This window comes from Stegostoma tigrinum, chromosome 37, assembly GCF_030684315.1.
Source record: "Stegostoma tigrinum isolate sSteTig4 chromosome 37, sSteTig4.hap1, whole genome shotgun sequence".
Classification (NCBI taxonomy): Eukaryota; Metazoa; Chordata; class Chondrichthyes; order Orectolobiformes; family Stegostomatidae; genus Stegostoma; species Stegostoma tigrinum.
In genome coordinates, this window is record NC_081390.1 from 16,145,921 (window position 1) to 16,170,500 (window position 24,580).

A 24,580-nucleotide genomic window follows, 5' to 3' on the forward strand; every position below is an offset into this window, starting at 1 on the left:
TACAAGAGGCCTGTGTGTTCTGTTTGTATTCAGAGCTCATTAGGCAGATGCAATGGTGACTTATGGGCCTCATAAAATACAACTTAATGTTCTCATTAGATTTACAACCTGAGGTCCTGGGAAGTTCAAGATCTAGGTGTGCTGATTTAGTATTTCTCCAACAGCAGTTCCCAACTTTCCAGTCCAAAATACTTCAAACAGGACAAGGCTGCATATAAGAATAGTTACGAAAGATTTTAAGACCAGATTATCAAGGATTGTGGTGTGGAAAAGATTAGTATCTAAAATTTTGATGTAAGGCGTTGCCTGCTGCAAAAGTTTACTTGGAATATGCACTGCGTATACAACTCAAACAATGTTTATTAATAGTAGATGTGACAAGAGAGAGTCAGAGTATGCAGTAACTCTGAAGAACTAAATTGCATTTATTGCACTTCAAGGGGTCTTACAGGTAAGGTTGCTGAACTCAGCATATTTGAGAACATGGGACTGGGATGTCATAGCTATTACAGAAACATGGCTGAGAGATGGTCAAGACTGGCAGCTCAATGTTCCCAGTTTTAGATGCTATAGGAAGGACAGAAGAAACAGAAGAAGAGGCAAGAAAGGTGGTGGTGGGGTGGCATTTTTGAAAAAGGAACACATTACTGCGGTAACTGGGGAAGGTATTTCTGAAAAATCGTCCAGAGAAAATACAAATAAAAAAGGAATGATCACTTCGGTGGGGTTGTACCACAGGCCCCCCTAATAAGAAGAGAGAAATTGAGAAACAAATATTTAGGGAGATCTCAGATATATGTAAGCACAGTAAAGTTGTAATAATGGGGGATTTTACTTTTCCAAACACTCACTGGGGGTTACCTTAACGTTAAAAGTTTGAATTGTGATGAATTTGTTAAACGTGCTCAAGAAAATTTCCTTTATCAATATGTGGATGCTCCTACAAGAAAAGGAGCATAACTGGTTCTTCTTTTGGACAATAAGTCAGGGCAGGTGACTGAAGTAAAAGTGGCGGAACATGTTGGGTTTCACGATGATAATTCTATTAGTTTCAAAATGGTTATGGAAAAGGATAAGTCTTTCATAAAAATTCAAGCTTTTCATTGGAGTAAGGCATATTTTAATAATCTGAGACAAGAACTTTCAAAAGTTGGAGTAGAATGTTCGCAGGTAAAAGCATGTCTGACGAGTGGGAGCCGTTTAAGATTGTGATGATAAGAGTTCAGAGGCAAGATAAAAAGAACAATGGATGAATAAAGGTATTGAGGTTCTTGTCAAGAATAAGCGAGAATCTTTAAGATATAGACAACCTTGCTCAATTCAATCTCTTAGTCAAAATGGATGTGAGTTTGCTCGCTGAGCTGTAAGGTTCGTTTTCAGATGTTTCGTCACCATTCTAGGTAACATCATCAGTGAGCCTCCGACGAAGCGCTGGTGTTATGTCCCGCTTTCTATTTAGGTTTCCTTGGGTTGGTGATGTCATTTCCTGCATTTGGTGATGTCATTTCCTGTTCTTTTTCTCAGAGGGTGGTAGATGGGCTCCAAATCAATGTGTTTGTTGATGGAGTTCTGGTTGGAATGCCATGCTTCTAGGAATTCTTGTGCATGTCTCTGTTTGGCTTGTCCGAGGATGGATGTGTTGTCCCAATCAAAGTGGTGTCCTTCCTCATCTGTATGTAAGGATACTAGTGACAGTGGGTCATGTCTTTTTGTGGCTAGTTGATGTTCATGTATCCTGGTGGCTAGCTTTCTGCTGTTTGTCCAATGTAGTGTTTGTCACAGTTCTTGCAAGGTATTTTGTAAATGACGTTCGTTTTGCTTGTTGTTTGTATAGGGGCTTTTAAGTTCATTAGCTGCTGTTTTAGTGAGTTGGTATCATGATAGATACATCATGGTAGCCCACAAACCCACCAACACACTAAAACAGCAGCTAATGAACTTAAAAGACCCTGAACAGACAACAAGCAAAACGAACGTCATTTACAAAATACCTTGCAAGAACTGTGACATACGTTACATTGGACAAACAGGCAGAAAGCTAGCCACCAGGATACATGAACATCAACTAGCCATAAAAAGACATGACCCACTGTCACTAGAATCCTTACATACAGATGAGGAAGGACACCACTTTGATTGGGACAACACATCCATCCTAGGACAAGCCAAATAGAGACACGCACGAGAATTCCTAGAAGCATGGCATTCCAACCGGAACTCCATCAGCAAACACATTGTTTTGGAGCCCTTCTACCACCCTCTGAAAAAAAGAACAGGAAATGACATCACCAACATAAGGAAACCTAAACAGATAAATAGAAAGCGGGACACAACACCAGCGTCTCACCGGAGGCTCACTGATGATGTTACCTGGAATGGTGACGAAACGTCTGAAAATGAACCTTCCAGCTCAGCGAGCAAACTCACATCCAGAACCTCAACCTGAGCTACAAATCTTCTCAAAACTCTTAGTCAAAATAAAAAGTGTGGGGGCATTCTTGAGACAGAAATTAGGAAGGCAAAGAGGGCATATGAGATAGCATTGGCAGATAGGGTTAAGGATAATCCAAAGAGATTCTACAGATACATTTGGACCATGAGGGTAACTAGAGAGAGAGTTGGATCTCAAAAGTTCAAGGAGATCATCTTTGTATCGAGCCCCAGCAGATGGGAGATACACTAAATTAATATTTCGCGTTAGTTTTTACTGTCGAGAAAGAAATGGGAGACTAGAGAAAGTAGAGAAATGAACTTTGATGTTTTAAAAACAGTTCACATAACAGAAGAGGAAGGTTGGGAGGTTTGAGAGAATACGAAGGTGGATAAATCTCTGGGACATGATCTATTTTCTGCCAGAAGGTCATGGGAAGTGAGGGATGAAATTATGAGGCCCCTAGCAGAAATATTTGCATCATCTATAACTCTACGTGAGGTGCCCGATGACTGGAGAGTTACTAATGCTGTACCTTTGGTTAAGAAAGATTATAAGCAGAAACTGGAGAACTAGCGGTTGTGGGTAAACTGCTGGAGCTGATTATAAAAGATAGGGCGTATGGACATTTAGAGCGGCAAAAATTGATTAGGGACAGTCAGTGTGGTTTTGTGTGAGGAAAATCGTGTCTCACAAACTTGATTAAGTTTTTTTTGAGAAAGTTACCAAAAAGGCTGATGATGGCACACATTGTTTATTTGGATTTTAGTAAAGCCTTTGACAAGGTTTCACATGATGCACTAACTAGTAAAGTTATGTCACATAGGATTCAGGGCAAGCTCACCAACAGATACATAATTGACTTAACAGCAGTAGACAGACTGACTGCTTTTCGGACTGGAGGCCTGGGACCATCTGTGTTCCACAGGGTTCTGGGTCCTCTTTTGTTTGTCATTTACATAAATGATTTGGATAAGACTACAGAAGGCTTGGTTAGTAAGCTTGCAGATGACACCAAAATTGGTAAGGCAGTGAAGAAGGATTTTTAAGATTACAAAGCTATCTTGTTCAAATGAGTCAATGGGCTGAAAAATGTGAGATATTGCATTTTGGTGTAACAAACAAAAGCAGGACTTATACGATTAATGGTAGGGCCTTGGGTAGTGTTGTAGAACAGAGGGGCCTAGGGGTGCAGTTACATAATTCCTTAAAGTTTGTGTCACATATAAACAGGATGCTTACAAAAGTATTTGGCACGCTTAGCTTCATTGCTCAGTTCCTTGAGTGTAGGAGTTGGGATGTTACGTTGAGGTTATACAGAGCATTGGTGAGGCCTCTTCTGGAATACTGTGTCCAGTTCTCATCCAGCTGTAGGAAGGATATTATCAGGCTGGAGAGTGTTCAGAAGAGATTTACCAGGATGTCACCAGGTACGGAAGATTTGAGTTATAAGGAAAGGGTGGGACTTTTTTCACTGGAGCGTAGGAGGTTGCAGGGTGATCGGACAGAAATTTGTAATATAGTTATAGTTAGAGTAATAGTTAGAGTTGATGGCAGTTGTCTTTTCTCTGAGATGGGGAATTTTAAGACTGGTGCTTAGGCTGGGAGCAGAGAGATATTTAAAAAAGGCATGAGGCAAATTTTTTACACAGTGGTTGGTTCTCGTGTTGAATTAACTTCTTGAAGAAGTGGTGGATGCGGGTACAATTACAACGTTTAAAAGACATTTGGATGGATATATGAATAAGAAAGGTTTGCAGGGATATGGGCCAGGAGCAGGTAGGAGGGACTGTTGAGTTTTGGATTACGTTTGGCATGGACTGGTTGGACCAAAGGATCTGTTTCTGTGCTGTATGGCCACATGACTCGACGTTTAAAGATTTTGCAATATGGTCGGACTATATAATAACAGACCCCAAGCACTGAGGCATGCAGGCTAAATACGTACCTGCACAACAAACTAGTGAACTAAACACCTTAGATCTCCCTTATATGATGCATCCTCAATGCGGCAGTTTACACTCCCTAGATTCACTGTATTTATCTCTTTTCTAACAGAACTATAGCTGTAAACGAACATACCTTTTTTTGATTTTCCTTATTATTAACTCCTGACTATTCAATATATCCCAAGGTCAATGACAAAAATGTGCAGCCATATTACAAAAGTAAATAACATGTGTAACCCACTGGACAACACACAGCAGTGGAGATGCATCATACTATTAAGCAAAACAATGATTTCAAGTAACTGGTCATAAATTTCATTTGTATTTATTCCAATTACATTTTTAAAAGATGCATAACGATCCGTTATTTGAATCAGCAGTTGATTAGCAACCGATGTGAATTAGTGTCTTTTCTGGAAATGGAAACCAAGTTGGATGCAGAAATTTAAAATTACCTTTGTGGCCCACAAGATTGATATGAACTGGAGTAATAGCTCTGCCTCCCAGAGACTTTCTCCTTCGAACTATCATATTAATTACCCCTCCACCGTTTAGTACAGCTTTAATGACATGCTTTCTGTCCTTGTTGGTAAGATCTACATCATTTATCCTGAGCAAGCAATCATTCACCCTAAAATATAAATAAAAATGTGCAGTAAACAAAGTCATCAAAGACAATTTTTGTATCATTTAATGGAACTTTTCTTCTAAAAAATATTTTTCTTTCAGATGCAGAAAAGTCAGAAATTTGCTAGTCTTACCTTAACCTTCCATCTGCAACACTCCCTTTATCAACCTTTGTAACGAATATCCCAGTGTCTCCAGGTAGGTAAGGCTCATCAGCTCCTCCTGCTACATCAAAACCTAATGCCGTCAAATCCATGTCATCCTACATCAAAAATAAAATACACTGTTTTTTTCTCCATGCTCTTGGATTTACAACTGCATGATAAGCAATAACAAACAAAGATTCACCAAGGCACACAGAATACTTCCTTCACAAATGTGCTGTATAGTGTGTGTATCATAGCAGACCTAAATGACACTGCCAGCTCCAATGTTGTGGAGTCGTGAAGTTCTGCTGGTAGTGTACTATAAGCCCTCTAACATTCCAATAGAAATTAAAGTGCAGATATATTGGCAAATTTCAGAGAAGTGTGAAATTAATAGAGCTGTGATAGTAAGGGATTTCAAGTTACCCAACATTAACTGGGACTGTCTTAAGGTGAAAGGTTTGGAGAGAACGGAATTCTTAAAATGCAACCAGGACAGCTTTCTTGGCCAGTACATAAAACGCTCCGAAAGAGAGGGCGGTCCTAGACTTAATTTTAGGTAATTAAACCAGGCTAGTGGTTGAATTAGCACTGCGAAACATATTGCACACAAGTGATCATCACATTGTGAGACTGAAGGTTGTGACGGAAAAAGGCAAAGATGGACCTGAAATCAAGGTTCTAAACTGGGGTAAGGACGATTTTAATAAGATCATGTATCGTTTGGCCACAGTAGACTGGAAGCAGGTACTTTTAGGTAAATGTGTCAAAGCTGTGGGACACATTCAAGGACGACACAGGCAGTGCACAGGGCCATTACGTTCCAGTAAAGATAAAAGATGGCACAAAAAAATCCAATGAACCCCCAATATCAAAGGACATTTAAGATGGGATAAAGAGAAAAGACAGGCTTAGGGCAGATACAGCAGGCTCAAAACAGCAGAAGCCCTAGAGGAGTTTGGAATGTGTAAGGGGAAACTTAAAAAGGATCACGAAAGAATGGTAGGTAAACTAAAGGAAAATCCCAAGTTATTTTACCAGTGCATTAAGGGTAAAAAGATATCTAGAGGAAGACTCGGGCCCATTAAGGATGACAGTGGCAATTTGTGCGTAAAGCTGGAGCACAAGGGTTCTAATTGAATACTTTGCATCAGTGTTAGCAAATGCTAAGCAGAAGATAGCAAATGTGGTCACCCTGTTCAAGAAGGGGAGTAGAGACAACCCTGGTAATTATAGACCAGTGAGCCTTACCTCAGTTGTTGGTAAAGTGTTGGGAAAGGTTATAAGGGATAGGATTTATAATCATCTAGAAAAGAATAAATTGATTAGGGATAGTGAGCACGGTTTTGTGAAGGGAAGGTCGTGCCTCACAAACCTTATTGAGTTCTTTGAGAAGGTGACCAAACAGGTAGATGAGAGTAAACCGGTTGATGTGGTGTATATGGATTTCAGCAAGGTGTTCGATAAGGTTCCCCACAATAGGCTATTGTACAAAACGCGGAGGTTTGGAATTGTGGGAGATATAGCAGTTTGGATCGGAAATTGGCTTGCTGAAAGAAGACAGAGGGTGGTAGTTGACGGGAAATGTTCATCCTGGAGACCAGGTACTAGTGGTGTACAGCAAGGGTCGGTGTTGGGTCCACTGCTGTTTGTCATTTTTATAAATGACCTGGATGAGGGCATAGAAGGATGGGTTAGTAAATTTGCAGACGACACTAAGGTCGGTGGAGTTGTGGGTAGTGACGAAGGATGCTGTAGGTTGCAGAGAGACAGAGATAAGCTGCAGAGCTGGGCTGAGAGGTGGCAAATGGAGTTTAATGCAGACAAGTGTGAGGTGATGCACTTTGGTAGGAGTAACCGGAAGGCAAAGTACAGGGCTAATGGTAAGATTCTTACTAGTGTAGATGAGCAGAGAGATCTCGGTGTCCAAGTACACAGATCCTTGAAAGTTGCCACCCAGGTTGACAGGGCTGTTACGAAGGCATACAGTGTTTTAGCTTTTATTAATAGAGGGATCGAGTTCCGGAACCAAGAGGTTATGGTGAAGCTGTACAAAACTCTGGTGTGGTCGCACTTGGAGTACTGTGTACAGTTCTGGTCACTGCATTATAAGAAGGATGTGGAAGCTTTGGAAAGGGTGCAGAGGAGATTTAATAGGATGTTGCCTGGTATGGAGGCAAGGTCTTACGAGGAAAGGCTGAGGGACTTGAGGCTGTTTTCATTAGAGAGAAGGTTGAGAGGTGACTTAATTGAAACATATAAAATAATCAGAGGGTTAGATAGGGTGGATAGGGAGAGCCTTTTTTCTAAGATGGTGACGGCGAGCACGAGGGGGCATAGCTTTAATTTGAGTGGTGAAAGATATAGGACAGATGTCAGAGGTAGTTTCTTTACTCAGAGAGTAGTAAGGGAATGGAACGCTTTGCCTGCAATGGTAGTAGATTTGCCAACTTTAGGTACATTTACGTCGTCATTGGACAAGCATATGGACGTACATGGAATAGTGTAGGTTAGATGGGCTTGAGATCGGTATGACAGGTCAGCACAACATCGAGGGCCGAAGGGCCTGTACTGTGCTGTAATGTTCTATGTTCACTCATGAGAGATATATGGGTATATAAATAAGGAAAAAGGACTGTCATATACTTAATGAAATTAGCATAGACAGAAAGGAGGTTCTGAGTGGCCTGGCAGGTTTAAAAGTAGATAAAATACCCAGAGTGGGATGAAATGTATCCAAGGCTGTTGATTGAGGCAAGGGACATAATAGCAGGGGTGTTAATGATAATTTTCAATTCCTCTCTATCCACAGGAGTGGTGACAGAGGACTAGAGGACAGCCAATGTGGCGCCATTATTCAAGAAAGGAGCAAGGGATAAATCAGGAAACTACATGCCAGTCAGTCTAACCTCAGTGGTGGAGAAACTATTGGAAGCAATTCCAAGGGACGGAATTAATCTGCATTTAGAGAAACAAGAATTAATCAAGAGCAGTCACCATTATTTTGTTCACCATGTCTGGCCAACTTAATTGAATTTTTCGAAAAGTTGACCAGGTGTTTAGATGAGGGCTATATATTTGATGTAATCTACTTGGATGACTTGAATATAAACTGTAGTTATATTTAAATCTATTCCCAAGTACACAAATAATCAATTCTCCTTTATCATATTGCATATTTATTGCAAATTAAACTTTCATTTCTTCAAACTACATTCATATTCAGATCGACATTTATGCCTTCCATTATTAAAAATGGACTGAATAATCCAAAATCAGATCTGAAGTCGTATGAAAGTCTGCAAAATGCAATTAATCGAAACTCAGCACATATTAATAACCCCAGAGGCTATATTCGCAGATGATGCAGTTAACAGAAGGATAGATTGAACTTGGACACCTCCCTCAGATGTAGGGAACTCCATCTAAAAAGTTGATTTTTTTTAAAAATTGACTCATGGAACAGGGTCACTGGCTGGCCAGCATTTATTGCCCATCCTGTGTTGCCTTTGAACTGAGTGGCTTGCTAGGCCATTTCAGAGGTCAGTCGAGAGTCAACCACATTGCTGTGTGTCTGGAGTCATACAGACCAGACTGGTTAACATTGGCAGATTCCCTTCCCTGAAGGGCATTTGTGAGCCAGATGAGTTTTTCCTACAATCAACAATGGTTTCATGGTCATCAGTTTATTCTTAATTCAAGAACATTAGTTTTTTGACTGATAGCCTTGCGGTAATACCACAAGCTCATTGACTCCCCACTAATTTAACATATCAAGTTGTTTCAATTTAACTTTACCAATAAATTAGGACAATGTATTTGTTTAATGTTGAGTTTCAATTATTTCCCACAAACCTCTTGTACGACCTCCCACATACAATTTGGGCTGGCCTTCAAACCGCTCCTGTCCCTGTTTCTCATGCCTCACCCTAGCCCCCTTCCCACCTTTCAAAATATTTTTTTAAAGTTATCAGCCTTCTCTGTTGCCAGTCATTCCAAATTTGAACTGCAGGCTTCACCTGGTGGCAAATATTGAGCAGTGCAAGTAGACCTGCCTGCAATGAACAGCTTCTGCCACTAGATGGGGCCCAGTCAATTAAAATTTAATCTGGTGACTTTAAGATTTGATTCATAGAATCCCTACAGTGGGGAAACAGGCTGTTCGACCAAAGTCGTCCACATCAACCCTCAGAGCATCCCACCCAGACCTATCCCCCTTTAACCCTTCTAATCTAGGCATCTTTGAACACCACAGGGAATTTAGCATGGCCAACCCACCTAATCTGTACATCTTTGGACTATGGGAGGAAACTGGAGGACCCGGATGAAACCCATGCAGACATGGGGAGAATGTGCAAACTCCACACAGACTTAAAGCCCAAGGGTGGAGTCAAACCTAGGTCCCTGGAACTGTGAGGCAGCAGTGCTAACCACTGAACCACCATGCTGCCCATTTTTTCCAGCAATTTCCAGCTCTGTAATGATTATCAGTTCATAGATATTTATTTATAACTGTCTTACCTGTTTATCCCTTTTGTTGCAAATGCAGATGCAGAGCCTTACCTGCTGGTGTACTCTTTTAATCTGTCCCATCCTGTCTCACTCTGCTTATAATCGCCCGAATCGCTACCATTATAATTGTATATCTTCTTTATTTTAAAATTTATCTTTTTTAAAACATTACTTTGTTTAAGAATGTAGGCATTTACAGTTGTACTATTTTAACAATGTTTTACAGTTGTTTTCTTCTGAGTAAAATATACAAGCACCTAACCTCCATGTTTGTAAATTATTTTCTGTTGCAACTGCTCTTAGCTCGAAACACATATTACTGCACATGCAGAGTACAGCACTTTTTGTTAAATAAAAATACAGAGCAAAAAATGATTGCAAGAATCTAACTAGTTTTAACATTGATTGTTATAGAAGTTAGTCCTTCACTTTACACTGCAATTTTCAAGAATGTAACAAAAAAAATTCAGTGAGGACTTCCAGTCTGTTGTTAAAGTATACATGGACAGTTTCACTTTGTATAAGGTGCTACATAACATTTTATACATGCATAGTACAATCTAAGTATACAAGTGCTACATCTATAAAATGTGAGCAGCAATAGGAGCAAAAATGTCACAGCAGTAATGCTTTAAGTTTATACATACCCTGTCCTTTGCAAATTCAACTACTTCAGTCTCCCATTCAAGGGAATCTGTGTCAATGGCTGAATCGTGGGAATTATGAGCCATAAGCTGCCGAATCCGGGCCTCTTTCTCCAGCTGGTTTTCCATTTTCTCTCTTAAAAAGGGAAGAGTTAGAAAAAAATACTCATCACAGACTCAAAATATTAAACTGGAACTAAAAAGGCAATTTATCTTATGTCACTATTTAAGTTGTATTTTGCAGATTTGTGCATTCATCTGATTTGGAACTTTCATTTCAAATTATGAAGTACGTAAAATAACTGCAATTTCTGCACTCTCATTCTATGAGCTAACCAAGTTCTGAGAAAAATGACAGTGTAACATGATAGAAAAAAAACTGGTGATTGAGTTGTCAGAGAGTATTTTTCTTGTTTCTTTCAAAACTCAGGTTATCTATAGTCATTGTAAGAAGCTACTGGTCAAATCGACGAATTGTACTAAAGTTTATTAGCAATATGTATTAACCGTAAGTTAATAAAGAACAATAAATTAAGCAACACAAATGATTTTTTTCCCCCAACTACAGCATGTGGGAACTAACGGATGTTATTGTAACCTAAAACAACCTGTCTGTGGGTCAGGGCCTCCAGGTAAAACATGATGAATTGGAGGTTGAGTTGTAGACATTTTGATGGGGAGGGGAAAAGATCTTTGAACTGTTTGTTGCAGAAGGCAGTTCCACCTCTTAAAGTAATATTTCCTGATTTGGTCTCTGGCTGCAAGTGAGGAGAGGAAGGGGATCAAGAAAACATCTCAGCCATTGCAATTTTCCAACATTCTGCTGCAAGTTAGATGAGGCAACTGACCACATCACTATGGTACAAGAAACTATTCAAGTGGGGAATTAATAGGAATGTAGTAGAAATATATAGGAAACATGACAGTTTGGGGATAGACTTCATTCTCCTCAGCCAAAAACATAATCCAGAAGGCTGTGTTACCCGCCTGGTGCTATTATTTGTGACATCTGCTCAGAGATGGTGAGGATCCTACAGTAGAAGGGGGAAGGATCCAGTTACTATGATCTATGTGAATATCAATGACGTAGGGTACAACTGGGAAGGAGGTTCTGCTTGGATATGAGCAGAAGAAGCCAAATTAAAAAGCAAAACCTTAAAAGGTTAACTGAGCCATGAAAAACTACTGCAAGGTAAAAAGGTTTAGAAAGGTGGGTGTGTCTCAGTTTGGTGTGGGTCTCAGTCGTCGTACACTAGCATCCGTACTGGGTAAAGCGGGAGCTATACCATTGGACCAGGCTTTCACCTCAGCTACATTAAAACCAGTGTTCTTGGGAAATGTATTATTAAGGCAGCGGAGAGGACTTTAAGCCTAATGGTGGTGGTGAGGATCATGTTTGCAAAGATGTGGTCAATAAAAGAATGACAATGAGGTAATAAAACAGCACAGCGATTCGGGTGATTATAAGCAGAGCGAGACAAGTACACCAGCAGGTAAGGCTCTGCACCTGAACCCCACACTGCATTTGCAACAAAACGGATGAACAGGTAGGACAGATATAAATAAATATCTGAGCTGATAATCATTACAGAGACATGGTCACAGGGTGACCAAAGCTGGGAACTGAATATTATTTAGTATTTAACATTTTGAAAAGACGTGAAGCTAGGAAATGGTACTGAAGTAATTTTTCAAATGAAGGATCATTAGTACATCAGTACGACAGTGAGGGCTCTCCTTAATGGTCAAAAAACAAAATTTAATCTCAGTCTGTGTAAAAATAAGAAGAAAGTTCACATGGTAGGCCCACTAACAGTAGTTACACTGTAGATAAAGTACAGGGGAAGAAATATATGGCAAGGTAAGAAATACACAATAATTCCAGATATCTTTAATCTACATGCAGATTGGGGAAAATCAAATTGGCAAACATAGGCAGGAAATGAGTTCATAGAGTGTATTTAGGATAATTTCTTTGAGCTAATGTTCCAGAGCCAACGAGACAGATTATTCTTGGCCTGAGATGGAGCAATAATTAAATTATTAAATAACCTCAAGATAATTGAGCCTCTAGGAAATAGCAATCATACGATAGAATGTCATGTGTGATTTGAAGGCGGTGAAATAGAGGTCTAAGACTGGTCTTTTCAACTAAATAAAGTTAATTACAAGGATATGACGGCTGAGCCAATTAAACTGAACTGAAGAACTAGGCTAAATAAAGATTAATAGTTGAATAAAGAAGTTAAAGATAGTGCCTAATACAAGGAAACACTGCACAATTCTGCAAAGATTAGCAGTAGATCAGAAAATTGGTTAGGTTATAAGAACTAGCAAAGAATAACCAAAATAAAAGAAAAAGAGTAAGCAGAATATGAGGTAAAACTAGTTAGTCCTCAAAAAGCAGACAGGAAATATTTATATAGGAAAACAATGCTGCTAGAGAAAAGCTATTATTGATTCTCAAAAGTGATCTAAGGAATTGATGAAAGAAAACAAGGATATTACCGAGGCACTAACAGGTATCTTGAGCTTGTCTTCATTGTAGGAAACTTGCAAGACTTCCAAAGATGTTTGAAAATCAAATAGTGAAAGGGATGGAGGAAATAAAGACTGCTATCGAGGGTAAAAGGAGTTGGGAAAAATATTAGACTTTTTCTATTCATTTGAGAGATGCTGGCATTCTGGCTAGCCAGCATTTATTAAGCTTCCCCAGTTGCCCTTGAGAAGGTGGTGCTGAGCTGCCTTCTTGAACCGCTGTAGTCCGGATGCTGTGGGTTGATGCACAATGCCATTTTGGGAGGGAATTGCACAATTCTGAACCAGCAACAATGAAAGAATGGCAACAGATCTCCAAATAACGATAGTGAGTGGCTTGGAGAGGATCTTGAAGGTGGTGTTCCCACACAACTATCCTTGTCCTTCTAGATGGAAATGGTCGTGGGTGTGGAAGGTGCTGTCTGAGGAACTTTAGTGAATTTCTGCAGTGAAACTGGTAGATCGTACTCACGGCTGCTACTGAGTGTTGGTGGCGGAGGCAGTAGATACTTGAGGATGCTCATCAACAGACTGTTTTGCCCTGGATGGTAAAAAGCTTCTTGACAGTTGTTGGAACTGCACTCATCCAGGAAAGTGGGGAGTATTTCATCACACTCCTGGCTTATGCCTTGTAGATGGTAGACAGACGTTGGTGAGTTACTCACTACAGTATTCCTAGCATCTGACCTGCTCATGTAGCCACTGTGTTTATGTAGAAAGTCCAGTTGCTTCTGGTCAATGGTAACCTCAGGGATATTGATTTTTGGGGGATTCAGTGTTAGTAACACCGTTGAATGTCAATGTCAGTTCTCAGGTTATCTCATACTGGAGACGGTCATTGCCTGGCATTTGAGTGACGCGAATGTTACTTGCTGTCTCTCAGCCCAAGCTTGGATACTGTCTAGATCTTGCTGCATTTGGAAACAGACTGCTTCAGTATCTGAGGAGTAGGCAATGGTGCTGAACATTGTGCAATCTCATGATGGGGAGAAGGTCACTGATGAAGAAGGTGAAGTCAGCTGAGCCTAGGACACTACCCTGGTGCTGAGATAACTTACTTCCAACAATTATGACCATCTTCCTATGTGCCATGTATGACTTCAGCCACCACAGAATTTGCCTGGATACCTACTGATTCCAGTTTTGCTAGCGCTCCTGGATTCCACACTCAGTCGGATGCAGCTGTGATGTCAAGGACTGTCACTTCCACCTCACCTCTGGAATTCAGCTCTTCTGTCCATTTTTGAATCAAGGCTATAATAAGGTCTGGAGGTGAGTGGCCCTTACGGAACCCAAACTGGGCGTTGCTGAGCAGGTGTTATTTATAGCATTGTGATGACACCTTCCATCAATTTACTGATGAAGTGAAGTTCATCAACCTAAAAGTTTATTCTCCAACACCAGCTGGCTTGATTCCTAGTTTTACATCAGATGCTTTAGTTATAATCTTCCAAAATTCCTTCAATTCTGAAGAGTCCTAGCAATTTGGAAAATAACTAATGCAAAATCTTCATTCAAGAAAAATTAGAGACATAAAGCAGAAAACTATAGGCAAGTTAGTCTAACATCTGTTATAGGAGGGTAACAAATTAGATTAATCTCTAAAAGTTTAATCACAGGCTAGCAAGGCCAGAAATGAATGACTTCATTCCTAGAAGGATAGAATTGTCAAGTAGGAAAGAAATGCAAAGCCTGTTTTGAACCTTGGGAAGACCCCGTGCAATTCTGGTCTGTGAGTAATTAGCAGAATTTGGCACTTCTGGTCACCATATCACAAAAATATCACACAGGCACCAAGGAGGTTACTAGGATGATACCAGAAACATATGAATATGCTCAATCATCAAATAATTTATAGGTTGGATCTTTTCTTACTATAAACATGGCTAAGGGGGTGACCATGTAGAGATCTTTGAATTTATGAAAGGTTTCTATAGAATAGAAACAATGAAAATGCTTTTTTCGATAAGAGCAAATTAAAGACCATCATTATACAATAGCTGCCATGAAATTCAATGAGGAATTCAGAAGAATTTTTTTTTGCTTAAGGAGCAGTATGAATGTGGAACTTGCTACATTAGGAAGTGGGATGAAGTTAGTACTATAGATGCCTTTTTGGGAAAAGGGACAAACATAATGAGCCAAGGTAAAACAGATATAGTCGAATTAAATGAGAAAAGATCGGTGAAGGCTCAAGTGGAGCATAAACAACAGTATGGTTGGGTCAAATGGTTGTTTCTGTGCCATGTCAAGTTATGCACAAACATTAACTGTTGCTTAGGAAGTACGCCATAGCCTGTGTTGTCACTGAACTCTTCCCAGCATTCAGACTTTTTATAAAGGGAATTACAAAGCATGTAGACAGAGAGGACGTGAAATCAAAAACCTGCAGACATAGATTATACCAATGTATTTAAAATAAATCTTTTCAGTCTTGTAAATACAATCTCTCCTTTCCCTTGAAGCCAAAATTTATTTTAAAGTTACTTTCAAGACACTTATTTCAAACAATAAACCAGCAATATTATGAAATACCAATCATGCAAAGAAATGGCGGTGAGCGTAACTGAAGTCTTAATTCTAGGAGTTATGTAAAATTACACAGAAATAAGCGAAAGCTTAAGGTGCCGATCTTTTATATCCGAGTTGCTTCTTTAGTTTTTAGACTACTTAGTTAAAAAGCTTTATTTCAAATAAGTCTCTACTTAATCAAATAGTTCGTGCACAATTGAAGAGGATAATCTGTAACACATTTAAAGCTGAATTGTGCTTTACAACACAATGTTTTATTTTGGTACACAATGACCGGTTCATACAATCTATGTTTCTATTGCCAAAAACACAGAATATGAACTTGTTAGCAGTTTTATAGCAGGCCTTAGTATGTCCACTTTTAATATACTCTGTATCTATTTTCCCAATCAATAATTTAAAGAGGAATCTTTCTTTTTTTGAGGGTTGCAGTGTGCTCCCAATACTTTTCTCATTCACACACGGCGAGGTCAGCTTTTATCGTACATGCCGAGTTGCCATAGCACAGTTTTGTAAGTTACTTGAAGCTAAAGTTATGCTAAGTTTTTAAAAAAAATTAACCTTTAAAAATAAGTGTTATAGTGTGAAAATCAATTGGAGCAAGCAGTGGAATTATCCTGTCAAGTCCTACATTATAGACAAGTTACTTTGACTATAATAGGTCCAACACAAGTTAGTTCAATTGTAAAACATAGATCAGCATGTATCCTAGTCTTAAATGCTGATTAAAGGATCCTGAAGCAACTGCAAAATAATTCAGACTTAGTTCAGGACATTTAATAGCTGATTACCTTTATAGTACAAGGCAAAACATTTAAAAATGTTAAAAACATAAGCACTTGTTGCTCCACTTCCTTCAAATGGTGGCTCAGTGGTTAGCCCTGCTGCATCACAGCACTAGGGACCCAGGTTCAATTCCAGCCTTGGGCGACTGTTTGTATTATGTTTCCACATTCTCCACGTTTTTGCATGGGTTTCCTCTGGGTGCTCTGGCTTCCTCCCGCCATCCAAAGGTGTGCAGTGTCGGGGTGGGTGCTCTTCAGAGGGTCGGTGTGGACTCAATGGGCTGAATGGTTTGCTGCCACACTGTAGGAATTCTGTGATTTCCTTTTTTCCATCAAAACATGAAACTTGAGGCTACATTGCTCAACTCCATATCAATGGAACAGGCTAGCATCAATCAAACCAAGTACAAAATTTAAGATGTCACTACTTACTTCAGTTCCTTTAGTTCACGTATAGCATCATTTTTCTGTTTCATCATATCATCTAAATCCCGAAGAGCTTCAGCCAGGTCACTCACTGCTCTGTCCCTTTCCCGCCGTAGGTTATCACATAAAGTTCTAAACAAAAGTTAAATATTCTGAATGAACAGATTCAAAACTTACAAAATACAAATTTTATCATACCATATGGTACAGACAATTGTTAGATTACACGGGATTGAAAACTAGGGTCTGAATGATGGTAAATCATGACAATAAATCACTTTTTTTTGCAACCTGATGCCCAAGACCATGTTTCAGTCTGTATGTCACTTCATCACAAATCTTTCTTCATAAAATAGGAGAATGTATTATTTTAATAGTTTGAAGTAGCAATGACGCAGATAAAATACAGAAGGCTTGTGGACACACAGAAGTAGCTTCACTATAACAGTCCATTAAAATAGCAGAGGTTGGATGACCATTTATGGCAACTAGTAATATCAAATTATGATAAATGGAGATATTGCTGGGAAGAGAGTATAAGGTTGGAAAGTTGGATGTGCGCTGCCAAGACAGAGCAGTGACAAAAGAGGAAATTGAGAAAGAAAGAGAAGAAAATATTAGAAACGAATGACATGACTACTATATAATATTAAACCATGATCAAAATACAAAAATTTATTGATGGTATAGGGAAAGTTACAAATCTTGTTTGGTAGTTAATTATATTCACATCAGTAAATAGGGACTAAACACAAATACTCTGCAGGAAAATTTATCTCACCGAACAAATCTGTTTCAAGATAACCAGAATATATTCTACAAAACACAGAATGAAAGAGCTTTGCTGTTTCCCAGCAAAGAGTTAAATGGTAGAATCTGTGAAAAGTTGAGGCACCAGGACCAGAAAGTCTTAATTTCAATTGTTGATCTGTTCTAATAGCTGGTATAGGATGTTACAACGAGTCTCAAAGCATCAAGTCAGAAAAGGAAAAATCAAATTTGTGTTCAGGCACTACCACATACATGAAAGTACACGAATGCTAGAACAGCGTAGGATTCTGAAATTGCTGGCAGCTGCCAATTTCAATTGGCAGAGGGGCTGTTGTTAAAGACTTCTGATTGAAAATTCCACCAATTTCATTTTTCAAAAAAAAAACTGCTTTGATAATACAGCCAACAAATTCAAAACCCTGGTCAAAACACTAGATAACAAGATGTAGAGCTGGATGAACCCTTCAGAAGGGTCTAGACCTGAAACGTCAGCTCTCCTGCTCCTATGATGATACTTGGCCTGCTGTGTTCATCCAGCTCTACACCTCAGATTCTCCAGCATCTGCAGTTCCTACTATCTCTGGTCAAAACACTAGCTTGGTGGTGAGCCTAGGTGAGAACTTGAGTCCGTTGTCATATCCCAATGGAGTGCCGGACAGTAATCGTTGCCAAAACTGTACTATAAATGACCTTTGGATAGTGTGTTTAAAACTATATCTTGAACATATTATTACCTTCTGAGTAGAATCAAGAAAAATATGACCTTTAAGGTTAAGCTAATTAATTTGAATGTAATTAATGTGCAAGTGCACTTACCTTATGCTTTCTCTTTCTGCAACTATTTTGTCTCGTTCTTGGAATGCCCAGTCTCGCCTACGTTTAGCTACTTCTGCCTCCTGTATGCCTTCCTTCAATTCCTGGGACATTGCCTCACACTGCTTCCGAAGCATCTCGATTTCCTTACTGGCCCTTTCCATGTCCAATGTAGCTGAATCTTGTTTCTGTAAATTCAAACACTAAACAATTTGTGCCGCTTTGAAAATTTTAACAATAATCTATCATCCTATTACTATGATGCATAACACACACTCCGACTGTATTTGTACGGAGCAATAGGTTAGGAAATAGAAAACAGTTATTCAGTGCCAAATCTGAGAATACATGCCAGATGTTCATGTTTCATTTATTAAAATTAAAAAGGTAATCTATTTTAATAAGGACACGATATTTTTACTCAGTTACTCTTTGCTCGCACTTGCTAATTTGCTGACCACTGCCACACTCAGTATTATAAAATGATTATTAATTGCCTTCATTTCCAAAAATACAATAAAAAGCTTTCCAAAAATTAGCGTTATTTAAGTGTATTTGGCATTCTGGGCTTGTTACACTAGTTTTTTTTCTATAACGCCACAGTTGCATTCTTGTGAGACCTCACGCTATAGAAAATCACCATAGAAAATCGCATTACAAGGAAATCGTTATCCTGTACAGCAGAAAGTTTGCGCTTTTCAAACAGCATCCAGCATTCATCAATCGTATTACATCCAACTTGCATTCACAAAACACACATTACAGCAGAAATACAATATTTCTCCAATGTCACTGGGTATCAAATGTTTAGGGAGGCCCTGAAGTTCCAAAGGGCACTAATATGGATGCCATTTTTAAAAAATTTCTTGACTAAATGGCAAGAAACAGGAAAAAAAACTGGCATTTATATACAGCCTTGATATTCAATGACTTGTTTTTGGAGAAAAACTGCTTTGTTCATGAACACAGTAGCTAATTTATATACAGCAAGATCCAGAAGTAATAAAATACAACAAAATAAGAAAAATAAAATCAGTTGTATTTGTCTTAGTTTTGGCTCAGTTAAAGAAGAATTGTAACACTGGTCAGGTAAAATAACATGACAACCTTTGTACTGTAAGTACCTAGCTGTATAACAGTTAAGTTCACAACCGAAAATGTGATTACTAGTAAAAAAAATTACTGTTCTTTAACCAGTGCAAGAGATTGCATGACCTAACCTATGTATAGTATTGACCTTAATGAATGAAAACAGCACTTGAACTCATGTTTACTGAGGTTTCAAAATGTTTCTCATTTCTTATAATAAAGCAATGCTACCTAAAATAAATGAGTAATGTAATTCTGCAAGTTTTAAATTATACATTACTTTTGTACCCAAAGGAAATGTTCATAATACTATCATTTGAACTGTGGATGATGATGAGCAGGATAATTAAAAAGAAAGGCCTGTAAATGCAGAAATCTGAAATAAAAATAGAAAGTGATAGATACTTTGCGGGATTTCTCCAAGTGGCAGTGTGTCAAAATCTGCCTCATTGTCTTGCCTCCCAGTCGTGGCGCAGTTCCCTTCAAGATATATGTAACCACTTATCTATGTCTCTGTCTAATGGAGAGAAATGCCTCTGATTCTTTGCAAACTGTGGCTAATTCCATTCCTTTCTCTATGACAGGAGGACAGCAGGTCGTCAATGTGTACCATAATCTTCAATTTCAACACCTTTGGTGCCCTTGGCTACTTCTTTCACAGGGAGCAAGATTAATAGAAAAATAAATGCAGTGCTCTTTTAGACAGATGAATGAGCTTAAGTATGATGAATGACAGCAGGTGGCATAACTTATTCTGGCTTCAGAGTGGCCACCATGGCAACACAGAATTGCTGCAGTAAAACTATCTTGAATGAATAACTGGCATTCAGAAAGTAATGAAAATTTTCAAAAGTCAAAGCTAGGTTATGGCACTCTCTGCAGTTGCACATCTGCTTAAAACAACATTGGATACAAATGCTGAATTCATAGAAAGTTCAAGACAAATGGGAAGTGGGCTGTGGTGCTGGTTGCCTGTCTACTTGGAGAAGCTAGTATCTTATTCACATCATGAATGTCTAAAAAGTCCAACATGAAAGGAGTCTATTCTAGAAATGACTACCGACCAAACAGGTGCAAGTGCAGACTCTGTCACTTCTAGATGCAAGCACAACAATCAGCATCTCATACTCTTTCCAAATTGGATGACAAGCAGAGCACAAACTTCTGGTAAGAAAGATCAGAAACTGCTCAGCCCTGGTTATCAAAGAATTTTAGCTGCTCTGAGAGATTCAATCTAATAATTACACTAATATATGGTAATTACAGAACTGGTGAATCTTGAACATCTCCCAATATCATACGTTAATGACTGAAGTAGTCAGTTCTGGCCAAGATTATCACATAATGGGTGCTTCTCCTGCACACCACGCAGAAAATTCGTTCACACCAGAAACTTCATCTAATGGATATAATTTTCCTGTAATGTAACAGCTGTCCTGTACAGAACTCTGGAGAGGGTCAAGAAGAGATGGAAGTACCAGCAAATGCATCATTCTTCAGAAATTACACAGAATGCCAATCTTCTCCTAAAACTCAATGCCATTTTCTATTGTCACATTCTGTCATCTTTGAAATAACCACAGGCCAATATTCAAGCTGGCAACATTATTAGATCTTTTAAAACTTGCAGGTGATATCTGGCATTGACAGGTGGTCACTGCAGTTCGCTTAGGAGAACAATTATTAGGAGCGTAAGGCGAAAGACGACAACCTTGAAAAATGGTGATCAGAGATAATGGTAACTGCAGATGCTGGAGAATCCAAGATAATAAAATGTGAGGCTGGATGAACACAGCAGGCCCAGCAGCATCTCAGGAGCACAAAAGCTGACATTTCGGGCCTAGACCCTTCATCAGAGAGGGTCTAGGCCCGAAACGTCAGCTCTTGTGCTCCTGAGATGCTGCTGGGCCTGCTGTGTTCATCCTGCCTCACATTTTATTAACCTTGAAAAATGGCTTTTGTTTCAAGACAACCAGAAACAACAGCTAATGAAGATAATGTTGGGACCATCACTGATTTTATTTTCCTCATTTCTAGTTAGCACTATGAGCTGAAGTTGAGAGTTGAACTTTGGACTTTGAGCATCAGCTTTTAAAAAAAACAAGAAAAAGAAAACTGACATCTGTTTATAGGAACTGGCCTGCAAAGTTAATTTCAGGTAGATTATTGTTCTAAGAATACTACAAATGTTTCAGTACCTCAGATGTATTATGCTCAAGGACTGGCAGCTGCTTGGATCAAAGGTAGGCCAGTGCCAGCCGGTCAAATAAAGAGAAAGTTGAAAAAAATAATCATGAATTGAACTAGTTTGGATGGGGTTTTGGGTATGGCTGTGATTGCTGCTGGAAATGTTTTGGTTGCTCTCCAATAATTTACCAGTTATTGAATTAAAGAAGGTTCTGTGAAAGGAACCCCACTCTGTAAGATACAAATAAGTCTCTCACATCTTGTAGATGATGTTTGCATGAATCAGTGGCTTGTAATTCAAGAAAGTGACAATCCTACATGTCTAGAATACCACACAACGTTCAAAGATTTCTGAAGGGCTAGCCAAGTATTGCCAGTTAATGACAGAACCCTTCGGAACATTAACATCCAGAAGGATCTGGGCGTGCAGATCCACAGTTCCCTAAAAGTGGCAATACAGGTGGCCTAAGTCATGAAGGAGGATATGGCATGCTTGCCTTGATTGGCCAGGTCATGGAGTACAAGAGTTGGCAAAATATGTTGCAACTACATAAAACCCTTGTTTGGATTTTTTTGTGCAGTTCTGATTGCCGCATTACCAGTAGGATGTGGAAGCTTTGGAGAGATTGCTGAGAAGGTTCACCATGATGCTGCTTGGTTTCGAGGGCACTGGCAATGAGGAAAGATTATAAAGACGATGAAAGATGGCAGCTGACGGCAGACCTGTTACAGGTCTGCAAAATTATCAGAAGCATACTTAGGGTGGATAGTCAGAGGCTTTTTTCCCCAAGATTGAAGTTTTAATTACTAGGGAGCACAGGTTCAAAGTGAGAGGGCAGAAGTTTAAGGGAGATGTGCGAGGTAAGTTTTTTGTGCAAAGAGAGGTAGAAGCCTGGAATGCACTGCTAGAGATGGTGGTGGAAGCAGGCACATTGGTGACATTTAAGAGGCATCTGGATGATTATGTGAGTAGGGAGGGAATAGAGGAATATGGATTGAATAAGGGCAGAAGGTTTGTTTTCTAGTTTAGTCAAGGTACGATGATCGGCACAGGTTTGGAGGGCCATATTTCTCTTTTGTTCTTTTGTACAGATTGTGAAACCGTTGAAGTGACAAATTACAATTCTGTATTTTTAAAATTTGTCCTTTAACTGCATCTGTCTGTCCATCTGTAAGAGTGTGAGGGTGGTGTTTAGAGAAGACAGGGTGTAGATCATAGGTATTGAGTAGATTGCCTAGCTGATTATCCAAGTTCTAATAACGTTACATTATTAATAGCAAACCATTAAGTCTTTCATTTTAAGCATAAAAGTTTGCTATCAGATATTTTTACAATTATTCATAAAGCTTGGTTAGGAACTAGTGGGCAATTTTGAGAATCGTTGAATATTTTAATTTCACTGTGTTGCAATATCCATTGTTAATGAGACTGATTCAGTCTGATTTGTTACACCTATGTGGTAACAATAACGCTGCTGGCATCCATGATAAAGCTAACTAATACAATAGTTCCAGAGAAGGGGATTTCAGGAAGAGAAGGCTTTTCATAGTGGAGGACTCCTGCAACATAAATATACGCAATAGCAAAATGACCAGACAAACCTCATCCACCTGAAGCGATGACAATACATGCCAACACCAAAGTTCACAGCTTTCTTGTGTATAAATTCTGGCATTGAACATTCCTATTTAAATATTATCAAATTGCTGTAATTGGAAAATTGGAAATTTTTTGCTTCTACACTGTATTTTCACAGTAAAATATTGTACGGTAAACACTGGAAGTTTTGAGTTTCTCAATTACATGAAAGCTTCCAAAGCAAACGGAGTTTGCACATTCTCCCTGTGTCTGCGTGGGTTTTCTCCGGGTGCTCCAGTTTCCTCCGACAGTCCAAAGATGTGCAGGCTAGGTGGATTGGCCATGCTAAATTGCCCGTAGTGTTCAAGGGTGAGAGGGTTATAGGGGGATGGGTCTGGGTGGGATACATCAAGGGGCAGTGTGCACTTGTTGGGCCAAAGGGCCTGTTTCCACACTGTAGGGAATCTAATCTAATCTAATCAAACACCTCTAATTGAGGCCTATATCAATTTGGAAGAGAGCTGGTTTTGAGAGATACTTGTTATAGATTCCTACGCATTTAGCTTATTTAGTGCAAAGAATGATTTGCATTTATGCAGTGCCTTTCATAACTTCAGAACATCATACAATGCTTCACAGAGAATTAAACATTTGTGAAGTAGTCACTACTGAAGAAAACAGCAGCCCATTTTCACACACAAAGGTCCAACATACAGCAATTTGACAATGGTCAGATAATCTGCTTTTTGGAACAACGTACCTTCAGTTTTGCATTGCAACATCAACCTAGATTTTAAGCTTAAGGTCCTGGGTGTGGGAACTTGGATCTGCAGTCTTCTGAACCATACGCTATCATTTGCTCAAAAAAATCATCAGGCGATGTCAGCATTAAAAGATCACCAGCTGATTATGGGCAATGACCGTTGCTTCAGTTCAGTCACCCTGTATATCCAGTTGTTAGGATGTCAGTTTGCTTGACTGACTGCATGGCTGGTTTATCATGCACAGTGATGCCAACAGCATGGGTTCAATTCCATGAGGTTACCATGAGGTTAACATGAGGATCCCACCTTCTCAGCCTTGTCCCTCGCCTGAAGTGTGGTGACCTTAAGTTTAAACGACCACCAGTCATCTCTCTCTAATGAGAGAGCCCTATGGTTCTCTGAGACTATGGCAGCTTTACTTTTAGATTTAATTGTTCAAAAATATTTTAAATCAGTGTGAGAGTCCGTTTCCAAGCATATTGGGAATGTGCGCTATGGCTTGCTTTCACCAATTAGGCATTAATGAAAACGCCTGCATTAACCAAAAATCTAATTTCATTCATAAAAATTATTAAGTTCAACTACTACATTAATGCTCATGGAGTGGACAGTAATTCAACCAAGGAAAAGAGAATGTTGGCTGCATGCTTTCATTATTCACTTGTGCCACTTCCAGTATAATAAGGACAAACTACCCATCAGTTCATTTTTAGCCCAGATAGAACAACATTTTTTGACGCTTTTTATGCCAACAGTTCTGACTAAACTGAGTAGCATGCCTGTAGTA

At 39.1% G+C, this 24,580-nt stretch overlaps 1 protein-coding gene across 16 annotated transcripts in view; it reads right to left on the reverse strand.

Annotated features, from left to right (window-relative positions):
* Positions 1–24,580, reverse strand: part of dlg5a (discs, large homolog 5a (Drosophila)) — a 218,062-nt gene that overhangs the window by 75,602 nt on the left and 117,880 nt on the right. For 10 of the 16 annotated variants that reach the window (XM_048563371.2, XM_048563370.2, XM_048563369.2 and 7 more), the window contains 5 exons: positions 18,178–18,377; positions 16,597–16,722; positions 10,313–10,445; positions 5,142–5,269; positions 4,836–5,011 (listed from right to left, as the gene is read on the reverse strand). In XM_048563371.2, the coding sequence (XP_048419328.1) occupies positions 4,836–5,011; positions 5,142–5,269; positions 10,313–10,445; positions 16,597–16,722; positions 18,178–18,377 (763 nt within the window). The remainder of the gene's footprint in view (positions 1–4,835; positions 5,012–5,141; positions 5,270–10,312; positions 10,446–16,596; positions 16,723–18,177; positions 18,378–24,580) is intronic. The other 6 variants (XM_048563378.2, XM_048563372.2, XM_048563377.2 and 3 more) reach the window with 1 other exon arrangement.